Below are 19,645 nucleotides of genomic sequence, written 5' to 3' on the forward strand. Positions count from 1 at the left end.
TTCGGGTGATTACATTTCTATGTACCTATGCATTCTAAATAAAGAGAGCAGCCTTTTCACAACGGTGACAATGAATGCTAGTTTGGTGGCAGCCACAGGACAAAGCTTAGATATTCTATCCAGCTTTGTTGAATGCTTTTCTTGAACACCACAAGATGTACTGATGGCAGCCAAGCTTAGATGGTTTTAAAATGGGATTAGACCAATTCACATTGGACATTCTGTCCAAATGCTTGGTTTGGCCTACTATTCAGGCCCCTGAGAACAGGGGTTGTTGCTGAAATTTAAGTTAATAGTCCCCACCCCCCATGGATGACATTTTGGATTATGCTCATCTGTTAGGTTTATGGGGCTTTGTCCCAACAGTTCCAGCCAGCTATGGATATTTGGTTATCTTTCTATTCTGCCAAACCACCTCAAATGTAGAAGATCTGACTTATCAATATTTGCTCAAAATATGTTCTAAATATTCTTTTGTTACACATCCCTAAAAAAAGATTGCCACCACAATATCTTTCACAAAACAATCTGCTTAGTACATCATGAATAATATAATAGCCAAGTATTAGATTTATAGGCATAGAATGAACAGACACAATAATTATTCAAAGGTGAAAACAAATCTATCTTTATTAAAAATGTCTTTACATGTAATATATATGCATAATATATGACTAGATGTTCTTAAGATGCTTCAATGTTTACTTCATTTGCACTTTTTCTTTAAAGGAAGCTGTTATATTCACTTTGCTGAGTAAAACCCAGATGCCAATGGTCCTTTTCATTACTCTGTCCAAGTTAGCTCTCCAATAATATGGTAGAGAACAAGATGTAGGCTTCTCTCTCTGGTCAGGGACTCACTGGGAGTATATAGAGTCCCACAGCTGTCACACACTGGAATCTCCACTTCTTGAGACAAACTGGCAGGTTCTTCCTGAAAAGTGCCTTCTGCTCAGGAACCTGATAATCAGGATGCATCCAAGAAGATGCCACACAGTCTTCTCTCTTGAAGTCTTCTTGCTACCTGAGGCCAACTGCCTTCCACTGTCACTGTGACCAGAGGTTATTCTGGGAAACCACCTCTAGTGCCGCCTTCTCCTTGCTAGCCCTCACAGCTTATCCAGTCTCCTACTTAGACTGTGCTGTTTAACTCCTCAGGCTCTTCCCTGCCTAAATTGCTTCAACTGACCATACTGACTTTGGACAACGTGGTAACTGCCATGTTATACGACCCCAGTCAGGGACCCTCTGACCAGTGGCTAACTGGCCTCTCAAAACCGAAGCTTTTATGTTCTCCTGCCCCGTTTATAAACTGACAGACCTAACTGTGAAGCACTAAGACCTATGACAGCTTCTTTCATGATTTGTTTAGCAACATAAATGACAATTACAACAGCCCACAATAAGTTTAGTATACAAAGTAAACAGTTGGGCTTTCTGTAAATGCAAGTTTTTAACGTCTCACTGTTTACCAGTTCATAATCACGACAATACACATTTTTTAAAAAATCTACATAGTGTGTTAACAATGTTTTACCTCAGACTTTACTAATTCTCTATACTATCCATTGCACACAGTGGTAGTTCCACGGTAGCTATTGACCATGGAACAATGTGTGTGAAGTGCCCTGAACACTTGGTAGTGCTGTACAAATGTCAGGTATTAACAATGACTAAATTTTTCTTACATTACTTTGGTTGTGTTCCAAAACACACCGAAGACCTCTGCTTGTTATTTAGAACAGAAGATCAACAAACAATCACTAAAAGTCACCAGTCTATAAAAAACATCAACATCCAGTACAGTACTAAATTTAGTGAGCTATTTAACCAATATAAATATACCTAGGGGACATTACAAGATTATAATTCAGTGACATGTTTTGAATGCAGAAGATACCAGGTTCAGTTCTCCTGTTAGAAGAATCAGGTAGTGGGTTATGTAAAAGATATTTACTAGAGATCCTGGAAAAGTACTAACAAAGTAAGATAACACTGGGCTAGATTGGTAAATAGTTCTGCCTGCCATAAGAAAGCATGTCCTGCTATACGGAAACCTCCTATATTCCTAAACTGCTAACACACACACACACACACACAGAGAGAGAGAGAGATCTAATCATTTGAAAATAACTGTGAAATCATGCAGAATTGCCTAAAGAAAGTGTTCTTGGGGGGCATTTAAATATACTTATGTGATATTAAAAGGCATCTATTATTTCTTTTGAAGCAATTGCAATTTAGGAAAAGAAATCCTGATTTTCATCACATGTTAAGTAAATGTCACTTTTATGTATTTAAAGCTGGAAATAATGTGGTTGCAATTTTAGGCCATTTACTGCTTGGGAGTTAAATGAAAGACAGAATTATTTGCAAAATATTTAAATTTGAGCCATTTTTCCTTTGAAGAAATGGCATGGGTTTTCTTTTGAAAAAAATATTATGAATTTCTTCTGCCGTCTGTTCTTATACATCTCAATATTCTCATGTAGCTCAGCGAACTAGATCAGACCTCGCTAGTTCTAGCTCTTCCACATATACCAATATTGCACAGTTTCAGCCATGAGGAAAAGTCAGTGACAGTCCTAGAGTCATCAGATAACAATGGCATTTTTTCTCTTTCTTTGTGGGAGTATTGGAAGGGGTGCATGCCTGAAATGCTTTAATAAAACACACTATTAGGATCCTATTTCTTGAGAAGCAAATATGCTGGTATGGTAGGTCCCAAAAATCCATACAATAAATCTAGAGAGATAGCAGTGATGCATAAGCCCCGCCCCCTTGTATTGTGGCGCACTTGCCCCACCCTGTATGGTTTACTATACATAGTCAAGCAGACTTCTCATTTCCAGACAATCCTACAGCACATGGAGAATGGGAGTGAGATCACTAATGAATAAGAACTGTTCTTCTGGATCAGACCAAAGACCCAACTAGTCCAGCATCATGTTCTTATGCTGTGTCAACCCATGGGAAGCCTTCTAGCAGGAGCAGTGCACCATAGTGCACTCCCCACTTGTATATTTATCAATAGTCCCGATTTGATTGGGACATTCCAGAATTATGGAAGCCATACCAGCTTCGGATCCCAGGAGTTCTCTTTGGGTTCCTGGGGGAATGCAGTCCCCAAAAGAGTCACTAGCGCAGATTGTGCTGGCTCCTTCATGCCTTTCTTTGTTGCCTCCCCACAGCAGTTGTGGCTGGAGCTGCAACAGTGGTACCAACAGCGCAGATGCCTTTCCTTGCCTGCCTGCCTGCTTCTCCCTGATGCTTGCCCATTCCAAAACACACCAAGTACTACTTCTGGCTCTTCCTCCTCCAGTATAGAGATGTGGAAAAATGCAGAGCAAACCTCTCCTATCACTTTCAGTCTCCAATTGAAAAATTGGCTTTCTGCTCTCTGTCCTGATTCACTGGCCCAAAGGAGGGCTCATGGGAGTAGGTGGGTGCAGAGATACCAAACAAGGATGTCAAAAATGACAGTGGTCAGCTTGAATGCTTTATTAAAGAAAGGTGTAGACTTACAGCAAACACGGGATGGACACTGCAGCAAGGAGACGGCTTGTGGGCACCCAAGCAAAGGGGCATACATTCTTTACACCCAAAGCAGCAGGGCTTCCTTGGCAGGACTTCCTATCGCTTCATCTGACCAGATGAGGTCATAGGTGGCAGCACCCCAAGCCCACTGGTAAGGATAGTATCATAAACAAGCCAATTAACTTATATCAAAGCAAGTGAATATTAAACATATATGTGATCATGATTACAACAACTAGCAATTAATTGTGGGTTATCTTGACCACCCAAGATGGCATTTGCAGGGTTTCCAGAACAATTCCGCTTTGGTTCAACACACACTCTCAGTGGAAAACTGTGCATCAGAGAAGGGAGCAGGGGTTCATTGCTGAGTGCCTAAGAGCCAGAGCAGCGCCTTTCCATGCCGTAGAGATTCAGAGTCTTAACTGAAGTTTACCAGAAGTTTAGGTTGTATTGTCACTCTACACCTTTCCCCATATTTATGTCTCTACTTGCCCCACATCCACCAATCAGTGCACCGCTGTCTGTCCCCCACCCCCATTCTCTCGGCGTGCTGACAAAACTCCAGGAGCACAGCCCCTAAAGATGAGCATCCCAGTTTCCTCTGCAGCATGCTGGAGGATATGCACAACAGAACATAGCCATCATAGCTAGTAGTGATTGATAGCCTTATCTTTTACAAATGTGACCATCCCTACCTTTTGTGGGAGCCCAACAGGCAGCTTGTATGGTCCAGTTCCCTTTCCATGCTGTCTTAATTTCATGTATAGAATAATGCCTTACAGGGCTAAACTGATCTGTTTCTTCTCATTTTGTTTTTGTACTTAATCAATACACCCAATCAGTCCCTTGCCAAATGCGCCTAATTTATATGTTTACAAATGTACGAAAAAAATAATATTGCTAAAGACCTGAATGCCCTGGCTTTCTTCCCACTTTATCTGGCTAGTGATTTTGAAAGCTAGCTGGCTACTGTGTGCATTAAGGTAATGAAATTCAAAATGAAAATAATTTTGATGGATTGCTCTGTCCTTAGAGAACACCCTTCTGAGTAATTTCATAATTATCCAGATAATGGGAACATTATCTACCTGTTGTACCTTTAATGTAACATATATATGTGTATGTGCATTTATCTATAAAAAGTCCAATACTCTACTTAGGCTGTCATAAAAAGGCAGTTCACAGCTATTTTTTCCTTAATGTGAAAAATAGCGTTCAGGATACTATGGAAAGGCTGCTGCATATGTGTCCATTATCCTCACTCCCAGCATCCAAACATTTCAATGTTTCTGCAAGTTGTTTGCATGTTGGCTTCCAGCGTGATTAGGAACTGAACAGGTTAAGTACATTTGTGTGTGTTTAGCCTTGGACTTGGATCTTGGGAAACAGATGTGTAATGAAGCTGGGGAAAACTGACTTCACTGTCCTCTACACCCCAGCAGACTCTCAGCCCATTGCACAGGCTCTCTTAAAGGTCACGGGACTATGAGGAGGACAGAGAGGAAAGAGGGGATCCCAGAAAATAATAAGAAAGTAACACTGATATTCAGAAGCTCCACCTGCACAGGTTGCCTGTAGCCAGTTTTGAGGTATTCCCTTCCCTTGCAGCAATCTATGTCACAGTCCCTGCCCCATTCATTGAGGTCTTTTGACCCTCAAGGGAGCCTTTTTGTGCAGCTGTGTGAGCTACTAGGAGGGTGGTGTGGAGGTTTTTCTGGATCCAACCTCCTGTTCAGAGATTCTGAAGAATGAGCACGTGCTGTTTGGGAAAGAGGACAGTAGGTACAATCCTGATTCATAAATTCACATATAAATTTACTGGAAGCTAGTGCTCTCTGACATCTCTTACAGATTTCCATAGCTATTCTTTCCATAGTTTCACATCCTGGCCATAAGAATCAAATCATTTTTTCAGTTTTAATTATCACTGATGCATCCTTGAAATATATTAGCAATAATAACCTTAGTATTCTATATCCTAAAATTCTATTGCATCATCTACTTTTTTATTTTCCTTTGTTACCTTGCAGTCCCACCTTAAATGAATAACTTGTACTTTCACTGCTGGCACTATTTCTATTAAAGTCATGAATGTATGTAGTTCTGTGCTGTTATCACATTTTTCACAAACAAATATCTTCTAATTAGAGTTGAAACAAATATTTACATTTTTGATTCTGGCAGGCATCAGACATGAAATCTCATAAGCTGTCCACTGTGAAATACTAAATACCACTGAATGTCAGCTGTCAAGAACAGTCAAATATTAATTACTACTGTGGGCCAATGATAAAATACCGAATGCCTTTTCATCCCATGTCAGCTCTCAAAAACTGTAAAATAGCAATCAACTGCATAACTTGTGACCAACCAAAGTCCAACATAGCCCAACAGACCTGTATGACTGCCCATCTGACTAGTAGGCCCAGTGGGCTATATTCAGGGCGAAATCCAATGCTATGTACCGTATTTTTCGCCCTATAGGATGCACTTTTTCCCCTCCAAAAATGAAGGGGAAGTGTGTGTGCGTCCTATGGGGCGAATGCAGGCTTTCGCTGAAGCCTGGAGAGTGAGGGGGGTCGGTGTGCACCGACCCCTCTCGCTCTCCAGGCTTCAGGAAGCTATCTGCTAAACGTGGGAGAGCCGCGTGGCTAGCGGAGACCTTGCCGGCACCCAGAAGCTTGGGGCGCGCTGAGCTCAGCACACCCCAAGCTTCGGGCTTCGCGCAGCACTCCGCTAGCCGTGGGAGAGCCAAGCGAAATCGCATGGCTCTCCCACGGCTAGCGGATAGCAGTCTGTTCTGGGGGCTGGGGTCGGGGGAAGCTGGGCTTCCCCCACTCAGCCCCGCACCTGGGGGGGGGGGGAAATAATTTTTTTCCCTTTATTTCCTCCCCAAAAAACTAGGTGTGTCCTATGGGACGGTGCATCCTATGGGGCGAAAAATACGGTAAGTGGATTTCTGCTCAGAGAATGGGACCTCCCATTCCTCTGCTCCTACAACCTGCTTCTGACCATGAACCACTGGATTCACTGTCAGCTTGGCCACATGGTGTGCAGGTTGTGTTTAAAAGTAAAGGGTAAAGGGACCCCTGACCATTAGGTCCAGTTGTGGCTGACTCTGGGGTTGCGGAGCTCATCTCGCTTCATTGGCCGAGGGAGCCGGCATACAGCTTCCGGGTCATGTGGCCAGCATGACTCACCCGCTTCTGGTGAACCAGAGCAGTGCACGGAAACGCCGTTTACCTTCCCGCCAGAGCAGTACCTATTTATCTACTTGCACTTTGACGTGTTTTCGAACTGCTAGGTTGGCAGGAGCAGGGACCGAGCAACGGGAGCTCACCCTGTCGATGGAATTCGAACCGCTGACCTAGTCCTAGGCTCAGTGGTTTAACCCACAGCGCCACCCGCGTCCCTCTAGGTTGTGTTTAGGAGTATATAAATAGATGGACTTTCCAGAAGAACCTCAAGGGTACATCTCCATCTATCTGATTTAACAGGTCAGTTCGGGAGTTATAAGACTGGTATGATTTAGAAAGAAGCCAGTTTTATTTATTTATTTTAATTTTAAACTTGCATCCCATTTTAAGGAAACTGTACAAAAACTGCTCATCCCCATTTACATGGAGCCTGCACCGACTTGGAAAGCAGCAGCATTCAACTCAGTGGAGCGTAGTTCTGAGCAGACATGCTTAGTATTGCACTACTGGTAAATATAGAGACTGGGATGAGAAAGGAGATAGAAAGCACAAAGCAGAGGTTAAGCAAAGAAAGCTTCACTTTCGGCTTCAATAGAGTATAGAGGGGGGGAATTCTCAGTGGTACAGCATGCCACTGCTTAAAAAAAATATAATAATTTTGGCTGTTCCAAATATGGAGGTTTCCCCCTTTTTGTTTAAAACTGACATACAGTGGTACCTCTAGTTACGAACTTAATTCATTCTGGAGGTCCGTTCTTAACCTGAAGCTGTTCTTAACTAGAGGCGTGCATTCGCTAATGGGGCCTCTTGCTGCTGCTGCACCACCGGCACACGATTTCTGTTCTCATCCTGGGGCAAAGTTCTCAACTCGAGGTAACACTTCTGGGTTAGCGGAGTTTGTAACCTGAAGCATTTGTAACCCGAGGTGTTTGTAACTCGAGGTACCACTGTACTCAGTTTCTCCCACCCTTCCCTCAAACTGCCTCCAAAACTCTCATGCTAATTTCAGGTGCTGCAGAAAGCTGGAAAGACATACCAGGGAGGTTGCATGAGGAAACAAGTCAACTTTCTTATCTAAAAGATTGGATATTGGGGGGGGGGGGCACAATCCTTTCTTTCATCTGGCTAATATTGTATTTGGTCTGGTTTGTAGGAATGAAGAAGAGCTAATGATGTCCCAGCAGCATCCTCCAAATACTTATGCATAAGTAGTTTTATCGCACCATTCATGGGATGGACATTTTAGGACAAGTCAATGTGTGAAGAGTAGACAGCTGCAAAGACCCATATATATCACGTATTTTGTCAGAAATTGGAGTACTCAGGGTTTGCCCCCTGCTGTTATTAACTCCCATCTGGCGTGTTTACATAAATGAAGGACACCACAGCAGTAGTAAGGGAACAGGTCTAATGGCTGGCATGTGCATGGTCAACAAACATAATCACCACCATTGCTATTTCATCATTGGCAGTTTTTACTGCTACTACTCTAAACATTATTTAACTAGCATGAATAACCAAAGAGCATTTAATTTTCTACTGGGACATAAATGTACTTAATATCCTCTGAATTTAATGATAGGCAGGCCAGCACTCTCCACATCTGATTCAGAAATGATCCATGAAAATGGATTACTTCATTGTGAATTTGACAGGTGTCCAAAAATAATCATTGCTTTCCTCTTTTTGCTGATTGTTTTCCAGTTGACAATGCGCATTCGTGATGTAATGTAATTCCAAGTACATGAGGGCCAAAAGGCCTTCCAGCATTTTTCTCCTATTCATGTAGGGGACATGAGGGGAGAAGAGTAGGATTTGGTGTCCTACCCAATTCTTCATAGTTCCTTTAGGTTCAGCATATTCTGCTGCTTTTCAGTGCAATGTTACACTCACCATAGCCCTGAATTCTGATTGCTTCCTCCTGCTAAATGCTCTCTGTAGCTTTATGTTGCCCTTTTCATAATGAAGTAGCTGGCACGGAGAGGGATATATCTAGTGCAGCATTTGGGGAATATCTTAACCATTAAATGGATTAACTAGAATTAAATGCTATTTCCTCTCACATCTTATACAGTTCAGGAAAATATCCTCTGACTTGCACTCCACCTCATCATTGCTGCATGCCAGGACTGTGTTTGCTTTAATGATTGAAGCTTTCAAATTCTTCGATCTCATTTTATTCAAATGCAGCAATAAATGGATTTAAATGTCAATTACACTGTTCTGAAAGATTTTCATTTGAAAACCAAGGAATGATCTGGACTCTGAGACAAATAAATAAGTCCTTTAATATGACATGGGTAAATAGATTGCTCTCACTTAATACAACCTCTTTCGCTATAAAATAACTCAAGATTTTAGCACCACTCACTTGGCAGCAATGAAGCCTTTGCTGCCATTTTTATTCCAACTAAACTTTTAAAAACATCTCACCAGTAAACTACCAGTGAATGCTTACACACACACACACACACACACACACACAGCATGGAGATGTGCTGAAAAATCTTTGAGATTTGGAGAACAGATATATGTCCATTTTTAACTAGAGTTACTTGGAATTAAATCCCATTAATTGACTGGAAATGAATTCTGGATGTCATTAGGATTGCAACTGCATCCTAATCCATGTCTGCCTGGTTCATATACTGGTTCCTGTAGTCATCACACATAATTGTTTTATATTTTAACTGAAAAAATAAAAATAAACTATGATAATGCATTCAACAACAAGAATAATGAAACAGCATTTTATACAGTGTGTGTCTGTATATATATATATATCCATTTTAGAACCAATGAAGGTTCTGGAGAAGGGTATAGCCTGAAGAAGGTGCTAAGCGCTTGATAGAGAGCTGGACTGGAGGGCTACATTTGACCCCTCAGGCCTGAGGTTCTTCACCCTTGCTCTACACCAAAATTATAAGCAGTTTAAGTTTTTTGAGAAAGGAAGATAAATGGGAAATGAATGTAGTTAAGAGGTTTTGTTGTTTAGTCGTTTAGTCGTGTTGAACTCTTTGTGACCCCATGGACCAGAGCACGCCAGACACTCCTGTCTTCCACTGCATCCCGCAGCTTGGTCAAACTCATGTTCGTAGCTTCAAGAACACTGTCCAACCATCTTGTCCTTTGTCATCCCCTTCTCCTTGTGCCCTCCATCTTTCCCAACATCAGGGTCTTTTCCAGGGAGTCTTCTCTTCTTGTGAGGTGGCCAAAGTACTGGAGCCTTAGCTTCAGGATCTGTCTTTCTAGTGAGCACTCAGGGCTGATTTCCTTAAGAATGGATAGGTTTGATCTTCTTGCAGTCCATGGGACTCTCAAGAGTCTCCTCCAGCACCATAATTCAAAAGCATCAATTCTTCGGTGATCAGCCTTCTTTACGGTCCAGCTCTCACTTCCATACATCACTACTGGGAAAACCATAGCTCTAACTATACGGACTTAATTCCTTCCTCTGAACTTCCTCATTGACACAGAATCTGAAAGGTTTTGTGAATCATTTGAGGAGACTGAGTGAATTAGTTGACATGATCACAGTCACATTGGAAGCCACCTTTTAAATAGATGTCATGTATACACATGTACATGACATCTATTTAAAAGGTGGCTTCCAATGTGACTGTGATCATGTCAACTAATTTACTCAGTCTCCTCAAATGTCATGTATACACATGTACAGTGGGACGCGGGTGGCGCTGTGGGTAAAACCTCAGTGCCTAGGACTTGCCGATCGCATGGTCGGCGGTTCAAATCCCCGCGGCGGGGTGCGCTCCCGTCGTTCGGTCCCAGCGCCTGCCTCCCTAGCAGTTCGAAAGCACCCCCGGGTGCAAGTAGATAAATAGGGACCGCTTACCAGAGGGAAGGTAAACGGCGTTCCATGTGCTGTGCTGGCTCGCCAGATGCAGCCTGTCACGCGGGCCACGTGACCCGGAAGTGTCTGCGGACAGCGCTGGCTCCCAGCCTATAGAGTGAGATGAGCACACAACCCTAGAGTCTGGCAAGACTCGCCCGTATGGGCAGGGGTACCTTTATCTTTACCTTTTCCTATACACATGTACATGCAAAGTTTGTCTGGTGAATTTGAGTAGTACATTGAGGTGATTAATAATATCATCATTTACCTGTTTTAGACCCTTAAGCAGTAGCAGCTGCCAGGACATTGTCCTGTTCACTTCTGTGTAGTCTCTTCCTTATTTCAGATATCATGATATATTTATATATCACGATGTTTAGCTGGTGATATACCACACTATTGAAAACCAGTTATCGCCCAGCCCTAGTAGAAACCTGTTAAATTTTAGCATATAGTTATACTTGACTAGAAGGATACACTACACACACACACACACACACAGAGAGAGAGAGAGAGAGAGAGAGAGACGTATGTGGGGTGTTGAGCACCAGTGCATATAAAAACATGGCTTCTGACATTGTTGAGTGCCCATACCATGTCATTTTCTCTTTGATAATTTTGTTGACTTGTTCAGTCTTCTTGGTTTCCCCCTATTATTTTTTTTAAAAAAGCCTGGTTAGGTTATAGATTCTCTGTGTCACAAAAGAAATTCAGAGGGGAAACCCAGAGAAGCGGTTAATAAAGAGGCGAAGAGAGATAAATGGAAAGATGGGACGATATCTTACACTCTTGTAGCAAGACTCCTTAGACTAATATAATTTTTCTATACTCTCCCGACAATTTAGATAAGGCATATGTGGTGTTGGTGGCGTATGTTTCTAGTTTAAAGTAATGAACCACAGAGCACAATATGTCAGAGAAATGTTTCTTTGCAGTCATTTTTCTAAATGAAGGATGAGCTATTCAGAATGTGCTACTGAATGTTAACGATACTAAAGCTATACAAATTGAAAATTTATTGAATTGTCTTAATAATGAGATGCATTCTTAAAATTATAGAGTACATTGTAAAGCTGTGACAAGAAAATAGGAAGCCAAGTGGGAGAAATATTCAGCATGGCCAGTCAGAGCGGCTCATAATGATCCAATGGTGGGTAAATGCCCTGGTGGAAGTAACACAGGTTTAATTGTGAGCAGGACCGCTAAAGCAACTATCTGTTGAGGCATTTCATTATATCGATATCTAAATATTTATTTAAAGGAGAGGAATTGAGAGAGTTTCTAACTCTCATGGGTAGAAGGGCAATAAAAACCCTCTTCAGTCATTTGGTACCCACTGGTTTATTCTCCACTGGCATCAATTTGATCAGACATCAGCTGTCAATCACACCTACCACCCAGTGGAAAGATAGCCAAATTTACATGGATAGGCAATGGATAGGGATGTTCCCTAAACCATTTGTGGCTCAAAGGTAAAAACCAATGCTTCAAGTTGTGCTCACAAATGGAACACAAGGAGGGAGCCGATAAATAATGTCCAATAGTGGAGTCACGTGCTCCAGTAAACACACCCCAGCCCAAATTCTGGCTGCAGGATTTTGTTTCAACTGTGATTTCCAAACACTTTTCAAAGGCAGACTTGTGTCAAGCCTGTTGTAATAATTTAGCCTGGTTGTCACCAAAGCATGTAATAATGTTTCCAGTCATATAGAAGCACTCTGGCTACTTTCCTGATCTACAGTTTTCAGACCCAGTGATGCTGAAAACTAAGATAGGAAGAAAAGCAGGTTTGGGATTCCTTGCAAGTAGATAACATGAGTAATACTACCCCAATTTACAATTATAGCCAAGTCAATGTTTCAAAGAAATATTTGCAGGTAGATCCCCCAGCACTAAATGCTACTCTTTAAGGCCTTTTCTGCAGCACACTTGCCAATAAGTAATAAACAATGTGGCCCTTCCCTTTGATTTTTTTTAAGCTACAAAGACATTGATGTTCCCCATAATACCAAGCATGCAACTTGGCAAAAACTCGTATTAGGAGGAAGTCACTCCAGCTATAGCTCATTCTGCTTACATATTTCCAAAGATGTGTGACACTTAAGGAAGGAAGGAAGGAAGGAAGGAAGGAAGGAAGGAAGGAAGGAAAGAAAGAAAGAAAGAAAGAAAGAAAGAAAGAAAGAAAGAAAGAAAGAAAGAAAGAAATCCAGTTTGGTACTGCATATGCAAAACACTTTGTGGAGGGGAATATAAAGTCAACTTTGACCTTGAACACTGTCATTGGTATTTCCCCCCATCCAATCCAATATTTAATTACTTGGTAGGTTAAATAAGCAAAATTAATAGGTCTAACCAGCTCCACCTCTGCATATAGATTTATGGTATATAGATTTAAAAGTATCAATTGATTGCATGAAAAACGATTTGAAGATATGAACCATGACCTTAGACAAACCTTGCAGTTTCAACCTTTTTTTGTTAGACAAAAAGTGCCACTTTAAGAAATAAATAAAAAATGCTGCCCTGATTCTAATTTCTATTAACGAAACCTACTTTCTTCTCAGGGGTTGGTAAATTATGTAGTGCTTCAAATGAGAAATAATGTGATTATCCTGCCGGCAAAAGTACAGTTCAGAATTAAATGGAAGAGAAAACGGGAAATTTATTCCAACACTAGCAGTTTTCAACAGACATCCCCCATGTTATGGTTCCCATTGCATTTTATTCATCAGTTCAAAATCTCACTAGGCAATCTCTATAGTGCACACAGTGGTGAAGACCCAACTGCACTATGGATATTCCCAAACAGCTCCATTTTGTGGTGCATTAATGCTATAAGCTGCCCCCTATGGTTATAGGGAAACGTATAGATGTTTAAAACAAAATAAGATACAAAGACTTTGGTAAGGAATCAGGACTGCCTGCTGTCAGTAACACTGATGTAGGAGAAAATTTCTTTCTGAATCCATTGTAGCACTAGGACCTCCATTGTCCTTGATTTCTGCATGATGTGCTACTGGCTCACTGCAGTGCCGATTCTATGCATTAAATCGGGGAAAGTACTATGCAGAAGAGAGCTGATGCATGGATAAGCCTGCTTTTGAATGGCAGCTTGATTTTATAAGGCTCTTCCAGTCTTGAAAGTCTATAGCCTTACTCAGAAAGGGAGGGCAGGGGTGGTATTGATGGAAAAAGGCCTCTCTCATGGAGAGGGGTGACAGTAAGAGTATATTAAGAAATAGCATGCATTTCTAGGTCTCAAAAAGGTGTTTATCATATGCACTATTTTTGCAAACACATCAAAATCTGGTAAAGTCATACCCCAGTGATAGAGCATCTGCATGCAAGCTGGTGGGTTCAGTCCCCACCATCTCCAGGAAGGGCTGAGAAAGACTCCTGTCTGAATACTAGAGAGATGGTTCCATTCAGTGTTGACAATATTGGACTACAATGTTCTCACTTAGATTCCTATGGTCCTATGTAAAAGATCATCCTGACAACATCCTTTACAGCGTATTTATATAATTGTGATCATTTGAACTGGTATGCAAAGCTGGAAGGTGCATTCTAGTATCTTTCTCAAGTCATTTTGCTGAGGTTCACCCTTAAAATAGACCACCTTCTTGCAGTCAAGTTTTTATTTTACTAATTAACACTCACGTGTGTGTTATAGAAAAGGGGGAAAGGTATACTGAGAAAGCAGTTGTTTTCCTGATAGAAATTCTCCCCCTTCCAAGATGCTATTAAGTTAGATTGAATGGGGTAACATACAAGAAAGAACCTGTATCACACTTACTTATTTCCCCCTCCTTCAGGAAGGATTTTGATAGGCAAAAGAGGAAAGGGTTACAATCTCTCCACAGCACCACTTCCCCAATCAAACCCACAAGAGATCCTGACCACATATCTCCCATGTCAAGGCTGTCCATGCCACTAGCAAATGTTAAATACTTCCTGTTACTGATCTGTATTTCTTTCTGTTTAGTGTCAAGGTCCACCCAAAGTGTGACTGACGTATCAGTGAAAGTCACCGGGGATGTTAAGGGTTCTTCCACTCAAGATGACTTAAAGAAATCAAATAATACTGATTCGAGACTCTCAGAAGTTCACATCTCCAAACCAGAAACAACTTTCCTTACAGCTCGATATCCTATCACTGTTGATATTCAACCACTAGCCAGTGAAAGAGTGGAACCTTGGCCTCAGGCATCATCTGTGAAGAAGCTGCTTTTGAATTCCAAACTGTTTCACAGACGCATTTCATTAGATGAAGCGAAAAATAGCACCCAGAGCCTTCTTCTGCACCATGAAACAACTCACCAAGGGGCAGCCCAAATCTTATCACACTATAAGAGTCATGCCCAGTCACTTGCCAGAAGAAATGTTTCCACTCAACAGAAATTAAATACAAGGCCACATGCTGATTTGCAGACTCATACCTCATTTGATGGACAGTCTTTTGGGAAAAAGTCTCTTGGGATTTCACACACTAGATCTGCTCTTGGTTTTAAAGCAGGCCACCCAGGTACTTCTGTTTTAGCAACACCATTGGCCTCCTCATCCCATTTGAAAGCCACTTTTTCTGGTATAACCCCACAAGGCCCCATCCGCCCAGCAGGAGCTTCTACAAAAACAAGGATTCCAGTATGGACATCTTGGGGCAAAAAGCCTCATTCCTCCCCAGCCAATCATTTGGGCCTTTCCACACCAATTGATAAGTTGCTACTTGAGAAGAAAGTCACCTGTGCAGATACACCATGTTTCAGTGGTGTGCTTTGTGAGCCAACAAAGGACAGGGAATTCAGATGTGGGCCCTGTCCATTTGGATACAGCGGTGATGGAATTGAATGTCAAGGTAAGAGATGGGATGAAAGTAGGACCTGTGTTAATATTTCAGTCATTTCAAGTGCTGGGTTGGTGTTTTACTTATATAACACATTTACACTTACAGTATGTGAGTATACTAACTCATTTAAGTACGTATATCTACTATGTGTATATAGGTCAGGAGTCTGAGTGTGCAAATGGGTTTACAATCTTTATTCCAATTAATGTATCAGGAACTGTGGTGGGATATAAGACAGAAAGAATATAAATAGAACAAATAATAAATAAACTGTTGCGGTCAGAGTTGGTGAGGTAGACTCTGCCACATCCATAAAGACCATACTGCCTAATTTGCAGCAGGAAAGCTATGCAGAGAATAAACTATGAGTAGAGGATAAAGGGTAAAATATAGCTTATTGGATTGATGTGGCTGAGATATGCCTGTTCAGTCACTGTTTCTTTATTCTAAGGAACAATGAAACTTCCCATGGGACATTTGTGCCAGTGGAAGGGGAGGAAGCTGGGTTGTTGTTTTTTGCAGATTTCCAGTTCCTCCATATTTCCTGAAAAGGTGCTTTGGAGGTTGAGGAAATCTGAAACAGTGCAGAAGTTGGCACATGGAACAAGGGGAAGGGGGAATTGGTGAAATTTTTCTCCCTGCCTTCCTTTCCTGGCAGCCTACACTGGATTGGAATCCCTTCCATGAATGGAAGGAGCCCTTCCATTTGACAAAGGGCATGTCTGGGTCCAACATCCAATGGCTCCAACATCATATCTGGCTGTTTTTGATTTTCCAGAATCATGGATCATGTGCTGATATACTAGCAACTGCTAGACACTTAGGAGCAACTACTAGGAACAACTATTTGGTATGAGAGATAGAGGGAGAAATGTCTGAATTCACAACATTTAGAAGTAGAGTCTACTTCCTTCAACAAGTTGACCACTGAAATTTATGACCAAATTACTTGAATGAAAAAAGGGGAAAACGTCTATTGTCATCTGTACCATATGTCTATTAGCTATACAATTACTCACAACCTATATTGTACCAAATTATAACTTTACTTTTAAAATCTTCCACTAGTAGTCTGGAGGTGAGGAGGGGATAATTGTCCTATGACCTGATATACATGTCTCCAGAGATATAATCACTGTGTTGCATTATGAAAAAGATGATTAACTTTCCTGCTTAAATTAGCACATTAATTAGACAATTTAAAGGAGCACGGTGAAATAATGTTATACACAATTACGGGAGACTGGGTATATTCCTCTTTCGAAATTCTTCTTGCAAATTAAATTCATCATTTTATTATTAAATAACCTGTGCTATTAATCTAATTAAATTTCCATATGCATGAAAATCTATTTGCCCAAGAAATGTAGCTTCTTCACCTGCTGCTCCTAGGACTTGTCTAACCCCATATATTAGGCAGGTTTACCACTGCCTACCTCAAGTTTTCATAGATGCACCTGAAAATAGATGCTTATAAGTCAGATGCTAGTTATTCATGGCCATAGCAAGTGCTAATAGGTTACCTTGTATATTTGGTTATTAACTACTTAATCTCTGTTACCTTGTTCTATTAAAACAAATTACACTGTAGTTTGTGAGGTACTTTTTCATTCATAGTTAATATTTTAGTTTACAAAATACGGTTCAGCATTTTTTTTAAAAACTGTGTGACAGGTTTTTTTCAATCAGCATATGCTGATTTTCCCTTTTGAATTAATACAGATTGCTTTTTTATTTATTTTAAGATTGACCATGAGGGTTATTTATTGTTTGTTAAATTACTGCAGGAAAATAATGGACCATTTGCTTCCCCTAGACACTCAGCATTCGTAGAAGAAACAAAATCAGTGTCAAAACCAACACAGTGACATCTAGTAAAATTATATAGACAGACAGACATATACACATGCACTATTTTTTGCTCCCCAAAGTTAGCCATTGATTTTCCATACAGTGTGAAATCCTTAGTCTCCAAACTATATTCCCAATTGCACAAAAGTCTACTCCTTTAAAATAAAGACAATCCATCATCCACCCACACTAGAAGCCTTCCACACAATTAAAACCTTTCACTGGTTTCTAAAAGCTCAAAGTTTACAGAAATGAAGAAAAATAGCACCAGACCCTAATCATGCCACATACTGTACATTCAAACATTTCCCCGATGTGCCACTTGACCCTCTGGTGTGTGAAATCCTTGGGCTCAGATAAATTAATCTGGTAACAAAAACCAAACTCCCTGTTTCAAAATTTCCTTTTCCCACCTTCCTTCAGCCTTCTGTGCTAGCAACTGCCTCCACAGATACATTACTCTTATCTGACCCTTCTTCGTTCTCGCATGCCATCAAATCCCTTTCCTTCTCTCTCCTCCTTTCCCCTTCCCCCCAGTTTTGTGCTTCCAGAATTATAGAAGCATTTTTCCCCAAATCAAGAGATAGTGGAATTTTATAAAATTGTTACAGGAAAAAACCCATCACACACACACACACACACACACACACACACACACACACACACACACCAGCTAGGGTTCTGTTCTGTGCCTGCTATTCTTTCTTTTAAAAAGCATTTAGATAGTTACTAATTGTATCACTCGTGTCATATCTTGGGTAGCTGCCACTGATTTAGGGCGTAAGGAGTCATGAATATTCTACCTATGCAGCATCTGCAAGTGAGGTATCTGTAGTGCTTCTGAAATACAGCGCAGTGCACCAGAATATGTGCTGCACTGAATAAAAAATAGGAAAAGGCTCTTGCTGTTTTCTTTCTTTCTTTATGGCATGAAGTGCTTGTGTGTATCTATGCTTCTCAAAGAACCAAACAAAATATCAAACAAGCCTTATTTTAAGTGGTATTATAGTTGGGTACCATTCCACTTCTTTCAGGCTGATAGAACTGAGTTTGGCCTAGCAATCCCATTTCCATTTTTTAAACCCACTTCAGGCACTGCATTTAAGCTCAGTTTATTACAAGGACATGGACAGACATTTCTTCTTTAAGGTACCAGGTGGCAGACTTTGTGATAGCTCGGGGTGGAGTCTGTTGCTTTTTGCATGTCAAAATGTGAATATTAAAAATTAGGTTTGCAGAATATTTTAGACTGGATATTTTGTTGCGTCTGCTAGAACAAACTAATCTTTAAGGATAGTAATAGTAGTAGTAGTAGTTCCTAACTCCTGGTGGTGAGAGCCAGGGTGCTGAGGTAGTTAGAGGGTTAAAACAATAAAGTAATGCAAAATCCTACAGTAATATTCTTGACAAATGAGGCCTTCAGAGAACTGTAGAATACAGTAAATAAATGTCTTGTGGGGGGATAAATTGAGGATAAGAATGCTAAACGTTGAGTAGCACTTGTGCCTGACAAAATTAACTTTTCATCATTATGAATACATGCAAGAAATAATTGTATTTTGTATGTAATTCCTCTCCCCTGAGATTTATACCAGTGGCATATTTACAATGGAATATCCAGATAGATGTACAAAGATTATGACTGTGGCTTTGTTGCCCAAAGGAAGATTAAAATGAGGCAACTTTTCATGGCTGAGATAAAATGTTAACGCTAGTATTTTACTAGTTTAAATTTCAGTAATAAATTCAAATGTCTTAATCAAATGGGCCTGATACCTCTCATCTGTATTCATGACAGCTTTGAGCTGCCATGCCTCAAAGTTTACATTGCCTAATATGGTTCTTAAAATATTGTGGTACGCTTTACTCAAGCTTATTAGAAACAGCAACCTCTATTGGACAAAGGCTGCCATCCATTTGCCACAGTTGTGTTAGCTTTTATTATAGGCCGCAGTCCATAAACCACATAATCTAGAGTGTACTCCTTCAATCATATCATATGTAGTTAAATGTTGAGAATCACTGGGCTTGTCCGCAGGCTCCAGACATCAGGCTTTATTTTATCATGTAATTATTCTAGATGTTGATAAATAATTTACTACGGCTATTATCCGCCAGGCACCACTCTTGTTCATGTACATCCATTTTAAATAGTGATTGCACAGCAACAGCACTTGATGGGACTGTGATCAGTAATTACATGAAACTCTCTAATGACGTCTGTGGTCTGTTTTGAACAGGTTGTATCTCCCTTAATTGTTTAATTAGGTGAAGTAAAAAACCGAATGCAGCTTCACCTTCATCAGAACGCATCCAGAGTAACAAGATGAATGTTGCATAGGCTGTTTCATTTATGCT

The 19,645-nt window shown here is 40.7% G+C and overlaps 1 protein-coding gene and 1 long non-coding RNA gene across 2 annotated transcripts in view; one reads left to right on the forward strand and one right to left on the reverse strand.

Moving 5' to 3' along the window:
* The window catches only part of LOC310665022, a 372,424-nt gene that overhangs the window by 211,037 nt on the left and 141,742 nt on the right, over positions 1-19,645 (reverse strand). The window lies entirely within an intron of this gene.
* LOC310660400 (von Willebrand factor D and EGF domain-containing protein-like) overlaps positions 1-19,645 on the forward strand; it is a 204,295-nt gene that overhangs the window by 134,263 nt on the left and 50,387 nt on the right. The window contains exon 22 of the mRNA XM_083405101.1: positions 14,576-15,445. Coding sequence (XP_083261227.1) covers positions 14,576-15,445 — 870 coding nt within the window. The remainder of the gene's footprint in view (positions 1-14,575; positions 15,446-19,645) is intronic.

The sequence above is a fragment of the Podarcis tiliguerta genome (assembly GCF_965153285.1).
Source record: "Podarcis tiliguerta genome assembly, chromosome: 1".
NCBI classification, from domain to species: Eukaryota; Metazoa; Chordata; class Lepidosauria; order Squamata; family Lacertidae; genus Podarcis; species Podarcis tiliguerta.